The sequence below is a fragment of the Primulina eburnea genome, chromosome 17 (genome assembly GCF_022965805.1).
Source record: "Primulina eburnea isolate SZY01 chromosome 17, ASM2296580v1, whole genome shotgun sequence".
In the NCBI taxonomy this organism is placed as follows: Eukaryota; Viridiplantae; Streptophyta; class Magnoliopsida; order Lamiales; family Gesneriaceae; genus Primulina; species Primulina eburnea.
The window spans coordinates 5,556,994-5,574,174 of record NC_133117.1 but is presented as its reverse complement, the minus strand read 5'-3'; the positions used below and the strand labels follow the sequence as shown (position 1 = coordinate 5,574,174).

General features: G+C 33.9%; 2 protein-coding genes, 1 long non-coding RNA gene and 1 pseudogene across 3 annotated transcripts; 2 read left to right on the top strand and 2 right to left on the bottom strand.

Moving 5' to 3' along the window:
• Positions 1–1,635: 1,635 nt before the first annotated feature.
• On the top strand, positions 1,636–4,177 carry LOC140818447 (protein OXIDATIVE STRESS 3 LIKE 1-like). Its single transcript, XM_073178401.1, has 2 exons — positions 1,636–2,015; positions 3,524–4,177. The coding sequence occupies exons 1-2, from the start codon at positions 1,705–1,707 to the stop codon at positions 3,993–3,995; spliced, it is 783 nt and encodes a 260-aa protein (XP_073034502.1). The 5' UTR covers positions 1,636–1,704; the 3' UTR covers positions 3,996–4,177.
• LOC140818448 (uncharacterized) lies at positions 2,081–3,517 on the bottom strand. The gene is made up of 2 exons (XR_012114984.1): positions 2,757–3,517; positions 2,081–2,626 (listed from the first exon to the last, which is right to left on the bottom strand). It is a non-coding gene; the product is annotated as an uncharacterized lncRNA (long non-coding RNA).
• A 575-nt stretch (positions 4,178–4,752) lies between the features above and the next one.
• On the top strand, positions 4,753–8,855 carry LOC140818763 (uncharacterized; annotated as a pseudogene).
• Positions 8,856–8,996: 141 nt separating this feature from the next.
• On the bottom strand, positions 8,997–11,604 carry LOC140818512 (pyrroline-5-carboxylate reductase). The gene is made up of 7 exons (XM_073178499.1): positions 11,584–11,604; positions 10,956–11,004; positions 10,329–10,420; positions 10,078–10,150; positions 9,744–9,864; positions 9,536–9,641; positions 8,997–9,325 (listed from the first exon to the last, which is right to left on the bottom strand). Exons 1-7 carry the CDS (start codon positions 11,602–11,604, stop codon positions 9,137–9,139), a joined length of 651 nt encoding a protein of 216 aa, XP_073034600.1. The 3' UTR covers positions 8,997–9,136.
• Between the last annotated feature and the right edge of the window lie 5,577 nt (positions 11,605–17,181).

Here is a 17,181-nt window from a genome sequence, read left to right as displayed (position 1 = left end):
TTATAAACTGTTTTAATTAAATTCCTTAATTCTTTTCCTTAAATTTCATAACCTGCACACAAATTTTAATTAATATTATTTTAAAAAGTTTAATTTCTATTGATTCGAATTTGTAGGGATAATTATCAGGTTGGTCACTGTTTGTTGGCTAAAACTATTTTAATCACTCATCTTTAACGATATGCCAAAAAACATGGTCAACTTATGAATTCTGTATTCGCTTGGTCCAATTATACATAATCGTCCATACCAAAAAAATTAAATGATTATTTTACGGTAATAATTATACTTTTCGTCTCTATTTTCTTGTATTTTTTCAAATGCTATTTTTCCACGAGTTTAAACAACAAAACGTCGTGTAACGAAAGAGCACCATGCTTAAGATTGAGATAGTTTATGGTTGTTACATAAACACTAGTAGGAGAGCATATAAAAAAAATGAGATTTTCTTAAATAGACTTCACACAGTTACTGTAATCAATTTTAGTCTTCAGTTAAATTTATTTACCTAAATAGTCTTTTTATCATATCAAATTACATAGATATCTCACATCAGTTAAAATGTATTCACCATCAATTTCTTTATCTCAAACTCTTTATTTGATTTTCTCAATTTCTCGAATAATCTTATGAATTCCATGCATTTGGACATGGAATACTGATAATTTGAGATAATTCTTTTTTCGAGTATCGTTTTTATGCATTTTTTTTTTGAAGATTTGTTGTGCATACTCGTAAACTGTTAACATAGAATAAAGTAGAGACTTAATTGAGACCATCAATTTTTTTGCATATATTTGTGTAAACTCACATTTTACGTTTCATAACCATGGTGATTGGTGATTTTGTTTATATTATTTTAGATGAACAACAATCATAATTAAAATATTACAACCTTGGTGGTTTCGTATGCACTAATTCACACTAACAATTCATAATTTTATTAAAATATGTTTATTGATATAAGTAAGTAGTATTAAAAAATTAATATATTATAAAATAAATAAAACAGAACAAATGTTAAATCAACCCCTAAAGAGAAATAATAGATAATTAAACAAATGAATCACGAAAATGGAACATGTGTGTTCATAGAAAAGGGTATTTTAGGATTGTTTTTAATTAAATAAGACATAATGCAAAATGTGTAATAAAGAAGGTTATTTTTAAAATTATGACTTTGAAATATATTAGAATAATCAATTTCCCTATAATAAAATTTACAGTGAAAGACGGTCTCACGGATCTTTATTCGTGAGACAGATCAATCATGTTCATATTTACTATAAAAATTAATATATTTGACATAAAAATAATAATATTTCACAAAATTGACTCGTGAGACTGTCTCACATGAGTTTTTTGGAATTCATTGCGAACATAAGTGAGCAATGTATTTACGATAATAAAACTGGCCAAATAGGGGTTTTAAGATCGGTTGTATAATCGAATTATTAAATATAAATTCCATTTTATATTACAAAATTAGAGGATCTAGTAGTTGAAGAAAAATCCAAAAATAAAATAATAAAAGGAAAGAAAATAAAGGGAGATTAGGATAAGTTTGAGATTTGATTCATAATCCTACCCTAATTATGTTTTATACCAAATATATTTTTGCCTTTTTTTAGTCAACATTGGATAAAGATAAGGCCTTTCCGAAATCAATTTCTCTATAAGTTCACAAATTTATCCAAAACAGCGATGTCCACAACATCGGAGATGAAAAATCTGGGCGATAACGATCGGTTTGAGCGATCGGGGGTTGTTAACGGCGATGTGCCTTGCGTTTCTTCGATTTACGATGCCTTGGAATACTCCGCCGTCGATCGGAAGGAGGCGCTTGTGGCGGTGGAGGATCGGAACGGTTCTCAGTCGTCTTCCTCCATCTCATCAATAGGAAAGAACAGCGAAGAGTCTTCCGGTGGCGGAGGGGACGGGGAGGAGGTGCAGAGTGAGTACAACGTCGGGGCATTTGCTAGTTTGGATGCTTTGGAAGAAGTTTTGCCCGTGAAGTAAGTTGTTTTTGTTTTCCCCTATCTGGTGAATTTGGTGAATTCTTTCAATTTTTTGGTGGTGGTTTACTCTTTTTTTTTGGTGAATTATTGTGTTTTTTCTACTTTGAGGTGAATTTTTTGTGGGTTTGGGCTTTGATCATTGGTAATTACGGTAAGGTTGAATTGAATCAGAGATGGTGGTGGGTAATTGCTCTTATGCTGTCTTTGTAACTGAAATTGAATTCTGGCATATCAATCTGAACCGTAACGTTGTCTTTGTTCCACAAATTGGCTTGAAATTTCCGTTGAAAGATCTCGTGGGAGTTGCAAAGTTGTTTGATTTGAGTTTTTTTTTTCCAACTTGATCCAGTATCTTAGTTTTCTTTCATGAATTTATGGTGTTGGAACTACAATGAATATTGAGAACTTGAATAGACTGATTTTTTCTCTACTTCTCATGACGAAACTGCTGGAGGCATATTTGTGTGTTTCATGCTGCTTTAGATCATGGAATTACATGGCTGATTTGCTAGTGTAAATTACTCTGTTTCATATCACTTCTCATGTGTGGATTAATTTATATTTGGGGATCAGGACATCATTATCTGTTAATTGTTATACTTAATATACTAATACTACATCCTAATGATCTGGTGCAGTATTAATAATAATTAATAAGTACTTTCTACGAACCATGTAAATACAATACAGAAGTTATGGTTTATTAAAAACTCATTTCTGTAGTTTCTTTAAAGTTACAGAGAATGCATAAAAATTATATCTTGAGATAATATATTTATGCTGTTAGCAATAATCTTTGGCGCATAACTCTTTTCGGAGTGAGCAAAGACAATAGACAAGGGAGCAAACTTTTTCTTAGTAAAATTACACTTGAAGTTTCGATTCTTTTTTCGGTTGAGGGGAGGCAACCGCCTCTTTTGTCACCCACTGGTTCTGTCCCTTGAAGTAATCTTATCGTTATTATTGGTGTTATTATTATTGCCACTTAATTGGGAATAATGATTTTGGCTGCGTGCTAGAATGATTGTTGGGAATTATCAATTCCAGGACCAGTCGTTCCTAACTTGTCAAGTTGCTATGTATGTGTAGCGTCAATAATGCGAGAATGGGAATTTTTGTTTCTCATACCAAGTATATGTCAGAAATTTGTTGATTAAAAGAATAACTCTGGTGTCTGAATTTTGAATCCGTCCAACCAGCATTAACTGCTTAACTACCTCTCTACCTGTTTTTTTGTTCTCCAAAATGTCTTAAGTTTTGCTTGTCTTTTTTGGTTTGGCTATGTTTGTTTTTGACCTTAATCAGTTAATCTGATTATTACTTTTTGGTTGCATAATGTCACTGTTTGTTTAGCTTCTATGGCATTTTTTCCTTTGTGTTCTCTTGAAATGAACCGCATAAACTATGCTCTAAGTTATCTTACTGGCATGTTAGTTGATGTGCACCATCTCTGCATTTCCTTTTTCTAGTGAGATTAATTTCTTATGGTTTGTCACCCATTTCAGGAGAGGTATATCCAAGTTCTATTGTGGTAAATCCATATCTTTTGCCTCTCTTTCCGACGCCGCATCCTGCTCCTCTATTAATGATATTGCTAAACCAGATGATGCATACACTAGGAAACGCAAGAACATGATGGCATATAATAACTACTGGGATAAGAAACACGGCAACTTCTCGAGCAGCAGACGTGGAGGACTATCGAAAAGACCGAACAACTCTATGAGTATGTTAGCTCTTGCTGCACCGTCTAATTGCCCCGAGAGTTGTTCTGGCGAAACGTCTAACTCTAACTCACCATCATCTGGTTGCTGCCTTCCTCCTCTGCCACCCCATTCAAGAATTGCTATATTTAACGAACTATCATCCACACCTCCTACTGATAAGTTTTGTTCATGGCGGTCCATGTCCTTAGCTGATCTTCGAGGTGGCGCTGCTGCTGAAGATTCAGAAAATATCAGCATCCCTGGAATATGAGTCGATATTAATGGCACATGAATCAAGTCTGTAAATCCCTTTTCCTTAATTTCCAGTGTCACCCTATGGGTCTAAATTATGATGATCATGGATGGTCACGGAGGTGGAGACCTTTAACTTTTTTTATTGGGCTAAACTCGTGGATCTCAATCACGTATAATATTATCATATTTCTTTCTTTATACGTACCTAGTTTGACTGGAATTCCGACTGAAGTCATGTGAAAGTAGTTTATTTTTTTATTTTTTTTTAAGGATGTGAATGAAGTGATTTTTTTCTTCCTTTCCTTGGTCAATATTACCATTTCTATATCTACTCGACAGAATCACGTGCGAGTCACGTGACATGTCTATTAAAAAAGGAAAAAAACATCACGTTAGTTCTCGAGTCTTTAAAAAATCAGACATAAAGTCTTCTATCAGATGAGATAAATATGCTTGAATTTTTATAATATAAAGATGCAATGTACTTTATTTTAAAAAAAAATGAATAATGTATTAGCATATAAAGGAGTTTTATGACTTAGAATTTTCAAAAAATTGTTGATGCAAATTCCATAATTAATGAAAAAAAATATGTTTAAGCAATTCCATCGATAGATATAATTATTGAAAAATTAATTGTATCTAATATTAGCATTAACAGTTAATTTAAGTTCACATTTTATTATTCTATTTATCATGTTTAATTTGATATATATATATATATATATATATATATATATATATATATATATATATATATATATATATACGCGATGGATAAACTCCTGTAACCATCTCCTGTAACCATGCCTTTTTTGTTTGATTAATCGTCAAAGATGGCATATAGGAATGATTTAGCAGGCTCAGGATTGCTCTCTGATAATGGATCAGATTGCACACTCAAAAGAACCGGCACAATACCCCTAATCGATTAGAATTGATAAAATTCTGCCCCTATTGTTACAAACATATGATTCATGGGGAAATAAAGAAATAGATCGAACCAAATCTTTGAAGGACAAGGGTAAAATCACGTTATATAGACCTTCGCGGAAAAGTATTTTAACAATATTTTCGGTGGATTGTGAATCCACCATGCGCGGGTTCAATTCCCGTCGTTCGCCCCAATATATATATATATATATATATACACCGTCGACTCCATTACCGAGAAACTCCAATGAAAATTGATTTTAGTGCGTCTCATGATTTTTCGACTTATGAGAAACCTAAATGAAATCATTTAGCTAATATTTTGAAATTCTCGATCGTGAAAAAATGGTTGATCTTTGGCCAACCTTTTGGAAAATATATCACAAAAACTATTATGAGATCGTTACGTATGTCAATTTTGTGAGATATATTTTCGATATAACCCTTAAAAAATATTAATTTTTATGTCATAATTATTAATTTTTATTGCAAGTATGGACAAGATCGACTCATATAATGGAGACCATTTTTAAAGGAGAACTATCATTGGAAGACTTAACGAGCAATGATGAATTTTAAAATTTAGTATAATGTGCGGTGATGATTGTAGTAATAAGCGCTTGCTGCTTTATCAATAGTTATAACTGGTCATAACTGTGCAACTCATATATTTTAAATTGTATCGTCGTTCAAGCACTACTTTCGATTGCTTTACCAGCCGGGATAATGATTGCTCCCCAATAATCTCTCACCCAATAATTGCACTTCTTGCAATCAATCCGAATCGGACATATGAAATTGACTATGATATCAATTATAAGACTGGGCGTTTGTCGCTTTATCAAAAGTTATAGCTGATTATAAAAATGCAACTCAAATATTTTAAACCTTATATCAGCTCAAACACCATGTTTCGATTGCTATATAAGAAGAGACAATTATTGCAACCCAACAATGACCTTAAAAAAGATAAGGATAAATGTTTTTCCCCCACAATTTCATTTTATGTTTCTTCTTTGAACTCGTTAATTCTGGCTGTTGGATACGTGGTTCATTGCTCAGATTTGACATTAATTTGATGGTAACCATATGATTATAAATTGTATAATCAATTATTATTATTATTTTGCCTAAAATTAAGTAGGAAATAAGATGATATAAAATGAAATTAATTCCTAGCAACTCGAGTCCAAGGATGATGGCAACCATTGCAATTGAAAAATGAAAAAATGAGGGGGCCGGGCCCATTAAGATTAGGCCCAAACCATGGTTTTTTTTTTTTAAATAATAAATCCTCTGCCACATTCATTAAAAGAGCTAGCCCACCTATGTTTTTCAACTCAACATATACTTACATATTAGAATGTTATGTATGATAAACTAGAAAGAGAAAAACCATGTTTTTATTATTCATAAATGTTGTAAAACAAATTTGTTGAAAATAGATAAAATTTAATACTAAAAATTGTCATTCTATTCTAGTGAATTAGTAATAAAAGTCATTGGTACTAAAATCTATGAAAACTATAGAGTGTGTTTCATGTGAGACCGTCTCACGGATCCTAATCGGTGAGACGGGTCAACCCTACCAATATACACTATAAAAAGTAATACTCTTAGCATAAAAGTAATATTTTTTCATGGATGACCCAAATAAAGATCCGTCTCACAAAATACGATCTGCGAGACCGTTTCACACAAGTTTTTGCCAAAACTATATATGAAAAATGTGTAGTAAGTGTCGATAATTAGTAGCTTATCTGATACCAATGTTCTAATTATAGGATAAGGTCTTGAGTTCGAAACATAATTTTAACAATTTTCTTGTCCATGCACATCTCCTTACACCATTTCTAGTTGATACTAAATTCTATAAAACCTATATTTGAAAAATGTGTAGTAGGTTCTGAAGCTTTTTAGTTCATCCGACATCAAGATTTAAAACCCGAGATCTAATTGTAACAATTGTCTTGTTCATCATGCACATCCCCTACACCCCCTAGAAAATAAATTATATGTGAATAGGAAGAGCTAAAGTACATGTGGTTTATTTTGACATCGTTTGAAGTTGTACATTATTAATCGAACGATAATTTATCTTATCTAATAGCGTGTTTACTTGGTCATATCATTTATATATCTACTAATTATTTATTTTACATCAATCAAATTATTGAATTTAAATTATAATATTACCCTTATTAAATATTGTTATTGATATTTTTATTAATTATTAAAAAAACAAAATGATATTTTATCATCTTATCTCAAATTTAATCAACCAAACAAAAAAAAAAACTATTATTTATCAATAAACCAAATAATATATGTATATTATCATTTGATATTTCTTTTTAATTATATTAGATTATTTATCTCTACATTGTTATCTTATCTTTAATTTCAAACATTGCCTTAGTTTATTGATTAATATTGGTCCTTTTTTGCTTTTGGAATGTTTCATGTATGAAAAAGTGAATATCAAATAAAGAAACAACTGTTCTTCCATGTTCGAACAATAATTAAAGAATTAGAAGATACATGGTTTACAGTCAAATTAAAAGGGATAATAATAAACCAAGAGTGAAATTATGACAATGAGCCGCACGAAAAATATAAATATATCATCATGCAAATAGCAATTTGATTCAACTCAGAGAGTACCACCATCACTGCGACTGAAGCTGCAGCAGCACCACCAGCAGCATAGGGAGCATTGTGTACGAATCAATGGTGATTTCACTTGGTCCTTGCCACCATGGGAAACCTCTTCTCCAACAAGTGGAGGAAGACAAGCAGAAATCCCTTGATATGTTTGTTTCCGGCAGTGGCAGAGATGAGGGATTCTTTTACAGCTAGATTTTCGAGCAAATCCATGAAATCAGGAGTTGCTACATTGTGGTGTCGACAGATTTGTACGATGATGAGGTGCTCTGTATAATGATGCTTCGCGATTCTTGCTTACTCATATGTTACATGAAGGTAGTCACGGGGGACAGGGAAATGAACTTTCATACGAGCCATCTTGGAGCTTCTGCAAGTGCCTTAATGGATCCTGATATGTAAATGCTCGACGATCAAATCCCATATTCAGTCATCAAGCTCTTGATCGAGTCAATATTCGGTGGAAATGAAGGGAAATCTTTGTCTGCAAGTACTTTAGCAGTGTGAGCTTTGGGGAAGACCAGATTCTTGAAAAAATTCCTCGGGAAGATGATAAAGAGGAAGAGCCTCTTCACCTTTAGAAGCCTTCCAAAAGATATTCTCCGGAGACTCGTCAAGGAAGAAAAGCAAAAAAAAAACAACCAAGATTCCTACAATTTCAGAAATCTTAACAGTGGGTTTCGTTGTGTGAACGATCTGAAAGAAAAGGGAAAAACTTCAAACCAAGTTCAAACTGTTTGGCAGATGTCCGGTTTGAATCTCATGCCTTCTAAGGACAGCTTAAGCTACACATTTGGTCTGTCAGCTCTGATGACAAAGTATTCTTCGCGAACATGGTAGCATTAGCATTCGAAACATCCCCAGGAACCAGAGCCAACTTCACCATCACATCCTACATTAATTTCATGAAAACATTGATAGAGAGCTCCAAAGATGTGAAGGAGCTTAAAGAAAAGGGAATATTATTCGGTAACCTTGGCAATGACGAGGAAGTGTTAAAGTGTTTCAAGAAATTGACACGTTTGGAGCCGACAGTGTATCTTTTCGACGATGTTACGATGAAAATTGATAAACACTGGAACAGCAAGGCATAAACATGGATGGCGGAGCTGATTCCATGGATTGTTGTTGCTTTGCTCGTTGCCATTTTTATCCTTGTCTGAACTTTCATCCAAACTTACTACATCGGCTGGCATGGTCAACTTAGTTTTCCTATAAATCATCTACTACAATTACTAAATGTCCTCGAGGATCCAACAACGTTGCACATGATGAATATCCTATCAACTAGACTATAGTTCTCTCATTTAGTAGTCATGTTTTGGTTTGTCCCGAAAAATTGTATTATTATCGATATCTTTTTTTAAATTGGAGTTTCAAAAATAACAAATGTAGCAACATTCGAAAGGAGACCAAGACGAACAACACTCATATTTCTTAATAGAACTAGTATTTTTGAAAATATCAGAAATCAGAACTGCCATCTGCTTAATGAAGAGAGAGGGAGATAGATGATGCAAACTAAAGCTTTTTTGATATGCGAAGAGGTCAACAAGAAGCCTAGCTCTGAGAAAGTTCTCGGCTTCGCTTTGATGCAGCAACAACAGCATTCATCAGGATCCCACGAAAACCAGCCTTCTCCAACTCGTGAATACCAGCTATGGTTGTGCCACCAGGCGATGCAACATCATCTTTCAACTGACCAGGATGCTTCCCCACGTTGGCTACCATTGACGCTGCTCCTAAAACCTGCAACAGGCACATAGTTCTTTACCATATTCTACATATTTACTGCTAGTACAGAAACGGAAACCAAAAGTTCAAAGTAAGTGAATAAAATTAAATTCATATATAGCTAATTCATTCTTAAGCAGAGGTGTAAAACTAAGCATCTCTAGTTACTAAAATGGTAAGTGAGTGGAATTGTTTAGGAAAAACTTTATGCATGCAATGGCTTACAGTTTGTGAAGCTAGACCAAGAGCCAGTTCTCGAGGCAGGCCAGCAGCTACACCACCATCAGCTAAAGCTTCTATTGCTAAATATATGTATGCCGGTCCACTACCGCTGATCAGAAACGGAAAATCATAGGGTAAAAGGCAAGAATTAGACTTTCTTTCTCTCAACTGAACAAAAAAACAAAAAAACAAAAAAAATTGTCCCAAGTACCTCAGGCCAGTGATTGCATCAAATAGTTTCTCATCAGCTGTCCACACTTTGCCAATTGCTCCAAATAGCTTGCCAATTATTTCTCCATCATCCTTAGTTGCCGCTGCTCCAAGGCTTATAACTGCACAACTAAGTGGATTATGCCTCAACGCAGGCAAACGAGCCCTAAGCTAACAATGTTCGGGTATAACAAACACAACACGCTTACCAATATAGTTACAAGATAATCACAAAAATAACATGGCGTTCAATTTTGAATCTGTTCAGCAATATTAGCATTCTCAGGATGATGATAGAGATAACAAAAGGAAAAGTCATAAGTGGTTGACAATACCTGATGCTGCCAAACCAACAGCAGCTGGAGTATTCGGCATTACTCTGATAAACCGGCTGTGACCCGCCCACTCCTGAATATTCATATGTACCAGTAAGCATTTTAAAAAAATCGAGCAAAATTCAACTACTAGTACGGTCACAATCTAGACTAATTAGTGCACATGTATTGAAGTATATCCATATTCATAGAAGCATTAAGACTTGATTGTATCGATTATATATGTGAGATATTTCACTGGACTGTACAACCTGAAGATCTTTTAGTTTGATTCCAGCAACAACGGATACCAAGAGCTGCTTCTCTGAAAGAAGTGGCCTTAACTGCAGCACTACATCTTTAACTACAGCATCAACAGAATAACAGAGTTTTAATTGCATTGCCACAATATATATACTATAAGGAAATCTATGAAGTTAACCAAAGTGTACCACGAGTTAAACCTTTCCGTTTTCATATGTTAAAAATCAATTAACAATTATGTTCAAACCGTTTACTTATTTAATAAACACAATTCAAAGATAAACCGATGGTTCCATTCCCTCCCTTCCCAAATGAGAAAAAGAACAAAACAGGTATGAAATTCATAACGAATTCCCATTTCTTGTTTTCAATACTTAATAAATTTTACCATTTTATCTTTTATCGTGCTAAATACAAAGGCATATGTTCCTTGTAAATATACGATAAACCCTATTATTTCCTCTTTATCAAATAAATTGTTCATCCGAAAAGTAAAAATAAATTAACATTTTCACCACCATCATTGCCCTAGCATGCCAAAAAAAATGGAAGAAGCTCAAAGATACACCATCAGAAGAATAGGAAAGTAACAATTAAATATACCAAATTGGAGATACACCAGGAAAGAAGCATACCAACTTGAGGTTTCACAGAGAATATGATCACATCGCTGTCTTCAACCACCTACCTTCGAGACAAGCAATTCAAACAAAAGAGCTAACAAGTTAGTTGTAGCGAAATTATAAATTAGCAAGGTCATCAAAATGGTGCCACAGCGTAGTTCTTTGCCAAGGTCAATTTACATATTCAGTTGGCATTGCCATGTATTTATAAATGCCTATACATGGAAAAAACCAGGCAAACAATTAAAATGCAAAAGCATAAAGTGAATTTCATGGCATCAGGCTATGTACTTCCACGTTAATAACCAATGGAAACAATTTTAGGTAGCATGTAGAGAGAACACATTTTACACAACTATGAGATATGAAATTTCGATTTGTATTCAACACTTCCATTTTTGTTCTTGAATTTACAGGGTATACAAGGCCATAGAAGAAGTCTAGACTCTAGAATGACTGGCATTCGAAGAAAATAAACCAGTATTGAGTGATACAATAGAAAGGAAGAAACCGAGTCTAACTGTCCATGAGTTAGGTGCATATGGTAAAATGACATCAATTGGCACATCGCAAGAGGAGGACACACAACACACACACATACAAGAAGAGCAAGAAGAGTAGGTCCATTTACAGGGTATACCTGGCTGTTATGATCGAGCATTTTGTGATGTGTAATGTTCGATCTTTTAAAAAATTTACTCCAGGACATTGGTCCAAGTTTGTCGAGCCCCTGAGCACCTTTGTAAACTTTATAAAGAATCATTAAAGGGGAAAGAAAAGGAGACCAACTTCACTGAACGCAGTGACCGTTGAGTGATTCAACTCATCTTGATGCTGGTGATTTTTATGAATGATTTCTCTGGAAATGATCAACATGTTGGTGGGATAGAAATGAACAATTTTGATGCTGCAGATTTTCTCAATGATTTTTCTGAAAATGAAGGTAGAATATAAATGTACAATAATTTGTTTTTCATGTATTCATAGAATAATGTTTTATTGTATAATTATGATATGTGTTATATTTAAATATATATTGCCAGTAATTTATTTCATTGCATATTTTTTGAAGTTCAAATATGGAAAATGCTATGAGCAAAACTGAAGTTTGCATACCCGATAGTGGTACAACGTACACTATCCTCCGAGATAAAAGATATTTTTTGGAACTAAAACCAACAAAAACAACGGTGAATACAATATCAGGTCCTGTAGACTTGATTAAAGGATGTTGTAAAGCACAATTTTTGTTACCTAATGGTACAAAATTTTTGATCAATGATGCTTTATATTCACCACAATCGAAAAGAAATTTGTTGAGTTTTAATGATATATTCCCATGGGTATGATACTCAAACGATGAATGAAGGGAATGAGAAATATATGTGTCTTATCACATATAAATCAGGAAAGAAATATGTGATTGAAAAACTACCAATGCTCCCTACTGGATTGCATTATACACATATAAGTCCCATTGAATCAAACATGGTAGTTGATAATTCTTCGATATTAACCAATTTGGCATGATCGATGGGACATCCTGGTTCGACAATGATGCGAAGAATTATAGAAAATACACATGGTCATCCACTGAAAGACCAGAAGATCTTTCAGAATAATAAGTTTCAATGTAAAGCATGTTCTCTTGTAAAACTTATTATAAGACCATCACCAGTCAAAATCCAAACTGAATCACCAATGTTTCTTGAACGTATTCAGGGTGATATTTGTGGACCAATCCATCCACCATGTGGACCATTCAGATACTTTATGGTATTGATTGATGCCTCCAGCAGATGGTCACATGTATGTTTATTGTCAACTCGAAATGTTGCATTTGCAAGATTACTTGCTCAAATAATAAAATTGAGGAATCAGTTTCCCGATTATACAATCAAGAAAAATTAGACTTGATAATGCTGGTGAATTTACTTCCCAGACTTTCAATGATTATTGTATGTCTATGGGAATCATTGTTGAGCATCCTGTTGCTCATGTACATACACAGAATGGATTGGCTGAATCATTGATTAAACGTCTGCAAATGATTGCTAGACCAATGATTATGAAAACAAAGCTCCCTATTTCTATATGGGACATGCAATTTTACATGCTGCTTCATTAATTCGCATCAGACTAAGTGCATATCATAAATACTCCCCATTACAGCTTGCATTTGGTAAAGAACCAGACATTTCTCATCTGAGAATTTTTGGATGTATGGTGTATGTGCCTATTGCACCACCACAACGAAAGAAAATGGGACCTCAAAGAAAGGTTGGAATTTATATCGGTTATGATAGTCCATCAATCATTCGATATCTTGAACCTCAGACAGGCGACGTGTTCACAGCACGTTTTGCTGATTGTCATTTTAATGAGGAAATCTTCCCAATGTTAGGGGGAGAACAAAAACATACCGAAAAGGAAATTACATGGTATGTATCATCATTGTTACATCTGGATCCAAGAACAAACAATGTGAAAAAGATGTACAACAAATTGTACACTTGCAAAGAATAGCAAATCAAATACCAGATGCATTTGCAGACACAAAGGGGTAACTAAATCGTATATACATGCTGCAAATGCTCCTGCTCGAATTGAAATTCCAAAGAAACAAATGGAAGATACTCATGATGTCATTAAACGCCTGAAGCGTGGATGGCCAGTCGGTTCCAAGGATAAAAATCCTCGAAAAAGAAAATTCATAGAGAAACAAGATGATCACAAATAAAGAATGATGTTTCTGAAGAAACCCATGATGATCACAAAATAGAGAATAGTGTTCATGAAGAAACACATGATGATGAAATGTTCTGTCAGAACCACAAACTGACGAGAATCATGAAATCTCTATCAATTACATTAATACTGGAAAAATATGGAACCGAAAAGATATAGAAGAAATTGATGATATATTTTCTTATAATGTGGCAATCGACATCATAAATGATAATGAAGATCATGAACCAAAATATTTTGGTGAATGTAAAAATCGGCAGGATTGGATAAAATGGAAAGAAGCCATCCAGGTTGAATTGGATTCGCTAAATAAACGTAATGTTTTTGGACCTATAGTCCTTACACCTGAAGGTGTAAAACCTGTTGGATACAAATGGGTTTTTATTCGAAAGCGAAATGAGAAAAATGAAATAGTAAGATATAAAGCTCGACTTGTTGCACAAGGTTTTTCTCAAAGGCCTGGAATTGATTATGAAGAAACGTATTCTCCTGTGATGGATGCAATTACGTTTCGGTATTTGATTAGCTTGGCGGTATCTGAAAATTTAGAAATGCGTCTTATGGATGTTGTTACAGCTTACTTATATGGATCACTTGATAGTGATATATATATGAAAATCCCTGAAGGATTTAAGATGCCTGAAGCACGAAGTTCAAAACCCAGAGAATGTTATTCTGTGAAATTACAAAGATCATTATATGGGTTAAAGCAATCAGGTCGAATGTGGTATAATCGACTAAGTGATCACTTGATGAAAAAGGGATATGTAAATAATTCAATATGCCCTTTTGTTTTCATTAAGAAAACAACATCCGGATGCGTAATTATTGCTGTATATGTTGATGATTTAAACATCATTGGAACGAATAAGGAAATTCAAGAAGTTGTGTCATACTTGAAGGAAGAATTTGAAATGAAAGATCTTGGAAAAACCAAGTATTGTCTGGGTTTACAAATTGAACAAAAGAATGCGGAATTTTTGTTCACCGGAAAAATTATACAGAAAAGATCCTTAAACGTTTAATATGGATAAAGCAAATCCTTTAAGTACTCCAATGGTTGTTAGATCATTAAACATAGAAAATGATCCATTCCGTCCATGTGAAGATGATGAAAATATTCTTGGTCCAGAAGTACCATATCTAAGTGCCATCGGTGCCCTCATGTACCTTACAAATTGTACAAGGCCTGATATATCTTTTGCCGTGAATCTGTTGGCAAGATTTAGCTCATATCCAACAAAGAGACACTGGAACGGAATTAAACATATATTCCGTTATCTACGAGGAACGACAGACTTGGGACTTTTGTATTCAAAAGATGCTAATCCAAGTATAATTGGTTATGCTGATGCTGGATTACTTATCTGATCCACACAAGGCACGTTCCCAAACTGGATATGTATTTACTCGTGGAGGCACTGCAATTTCTTGGCGTTCACAGAAACAAACGCTCGTAACAACTTCATCAAATCATGCCGAGATTATTGCACTACATGAAGCAAGTCGTGAATGTGTGTGGTTAAAATCAATGACCCAACATATCCAAATCTCATGCGGATTATCATTCAACGAGGAGCCTGTGATACTATATGAAGATAATGCTGCATGTGTTGCTTCAAATGAAAGAAGGGTACATAAAAAGCGACAGAACTAAACATATTCCTCCTAAGTTCTTCGCATTCACCAAGGAGCTCGAGAAGAATAAATGTATTGATGTTCGTCACATTCAATCAAGTGAAAACTCATCAGATCTCTTCACAAAGGCACTTTCTACGTCAATATTCAGAAAGCACATATATAATATTGGGATGCGCAATCTACGAAATTTGTGAAGAATTGTTCATGTCAACATAAGGGGGAGTTTACGTGACTGCACTCTTTTTCCCTTACTATGGTTTTTATCCCAATGGGTTTTTCCAAGTAAGGTTTTTAACGAGGCAGTACAAAACACGTAATGAAGACATCATCGTATCATGATCATCATCACAAGGGGGAGTGTTGAAATATTATTTAAAATGTGAAAAATATTTGTGTTGAAAATGTGAATGTTGAATGTTGAAAAATAGGTGTTGAATATTGAAAATTAGTGTGTGATGATGTAGGTAATGATGTATTTTATTTTTGGATTATGTGTAAAGATTTCCTATAAATAGATCTCTCATTTGTGAAGAAAATCACAATTGAGTAGAGAGAAAAATATTATAAAGTGTGTTGGTTGGTAAATTTTGAGAGTTTGAGATTTTTACTTTTTACCATAAATTTTTACTTTTTGACAACAGTATGTTGATTTTTTTAATTTATTATGGTATTATTAAATATTGAATTCTGCCCGTAAAAATTCGATAAACATTTTCTTTTTTACTTCATTTTTTCTTTACTTGTTCCAATTTTCGGTTCCGCCCCTTTCCTGCTCAATCGCTGCCACGCCGTTCTATACCTACGAAAGGTTTTCGCATTTGCATTTACGTTTTCATGCATTTGGCAATATATTTTAATCTGTGATTGTAAAGGGACCTGGGTTTTGGTTAATCCCTATATTGATTTGTTTTTTAATATTTTTCCCGAAGGAAAAATGAAAGTTTGAGCTAATGACCCGAGATTGTGCCTTGGCTCTGGGATGCTCCATTTTTGTGGTGATTTTTACGGGACTAAGTTATTATGTTGTATTGATGAGTTAAAGTCAACAGAGAGATGACTATGATAAGTTTTGATTGATGCCCTGTTCCCCCAGTTTAATTTGTACATGCAGATAGGGGATTGTTGTGTTTGGATTAATTATCAGATATTGTCATGCTGCTGAATTTTTGCACTCAAAGGTTTAAATTTTGACTAATAATTATTGAAAGAGAATGCAAGATAGCATAAAATTATGCTGTTGGCCATGAGACTTGTCGTATTTTTAACTCTAATCTTGATTATATCCATTACGTTTACATGTCCTAGTGTGCTATCAAAGAAGTTTTTGCCTTGTAAAAATTTGATATCTCTGACTGTATCTTGATGAAGAATAGATACTGGCAATCAGTTGGATTGGTTGGTGTTTTGCAGGAACAGATTGAAAATTAGTCGGGTAGTGCTAATGCATTTGTTCGTTGATTCAAATTAATGTGCCTGCAACTATTTCTGATTCATTGGATGCCAAAAACTTTTATTTTTAATTCTAGATAATAAACAATGGGTTTAAGTTCAATAGAATTTGGTTAAGTTTCTTGCCTCAACACTGTATTGTTGCCAAGGGTCTAAATAACCATTCTGAACTTTTTCAATAAATTTTTATTTTGCTTTTTTCTGTTCCTACAGCATCACTAGAATGGCAAACATTGTACCAATTCCAGCTGATTCCTACAAGCTTGGTTTTATCGGAGCTGGAAAACTGGCTGAGAGCATTGCCAGTGGTGTGGTGAAATCAGGCTTGTTGCCTGGTTCTCAAATTCGAACCACACATCATGCCTTGTCTCGTCGAACTGCATTTGAATCTTTTGGTGTC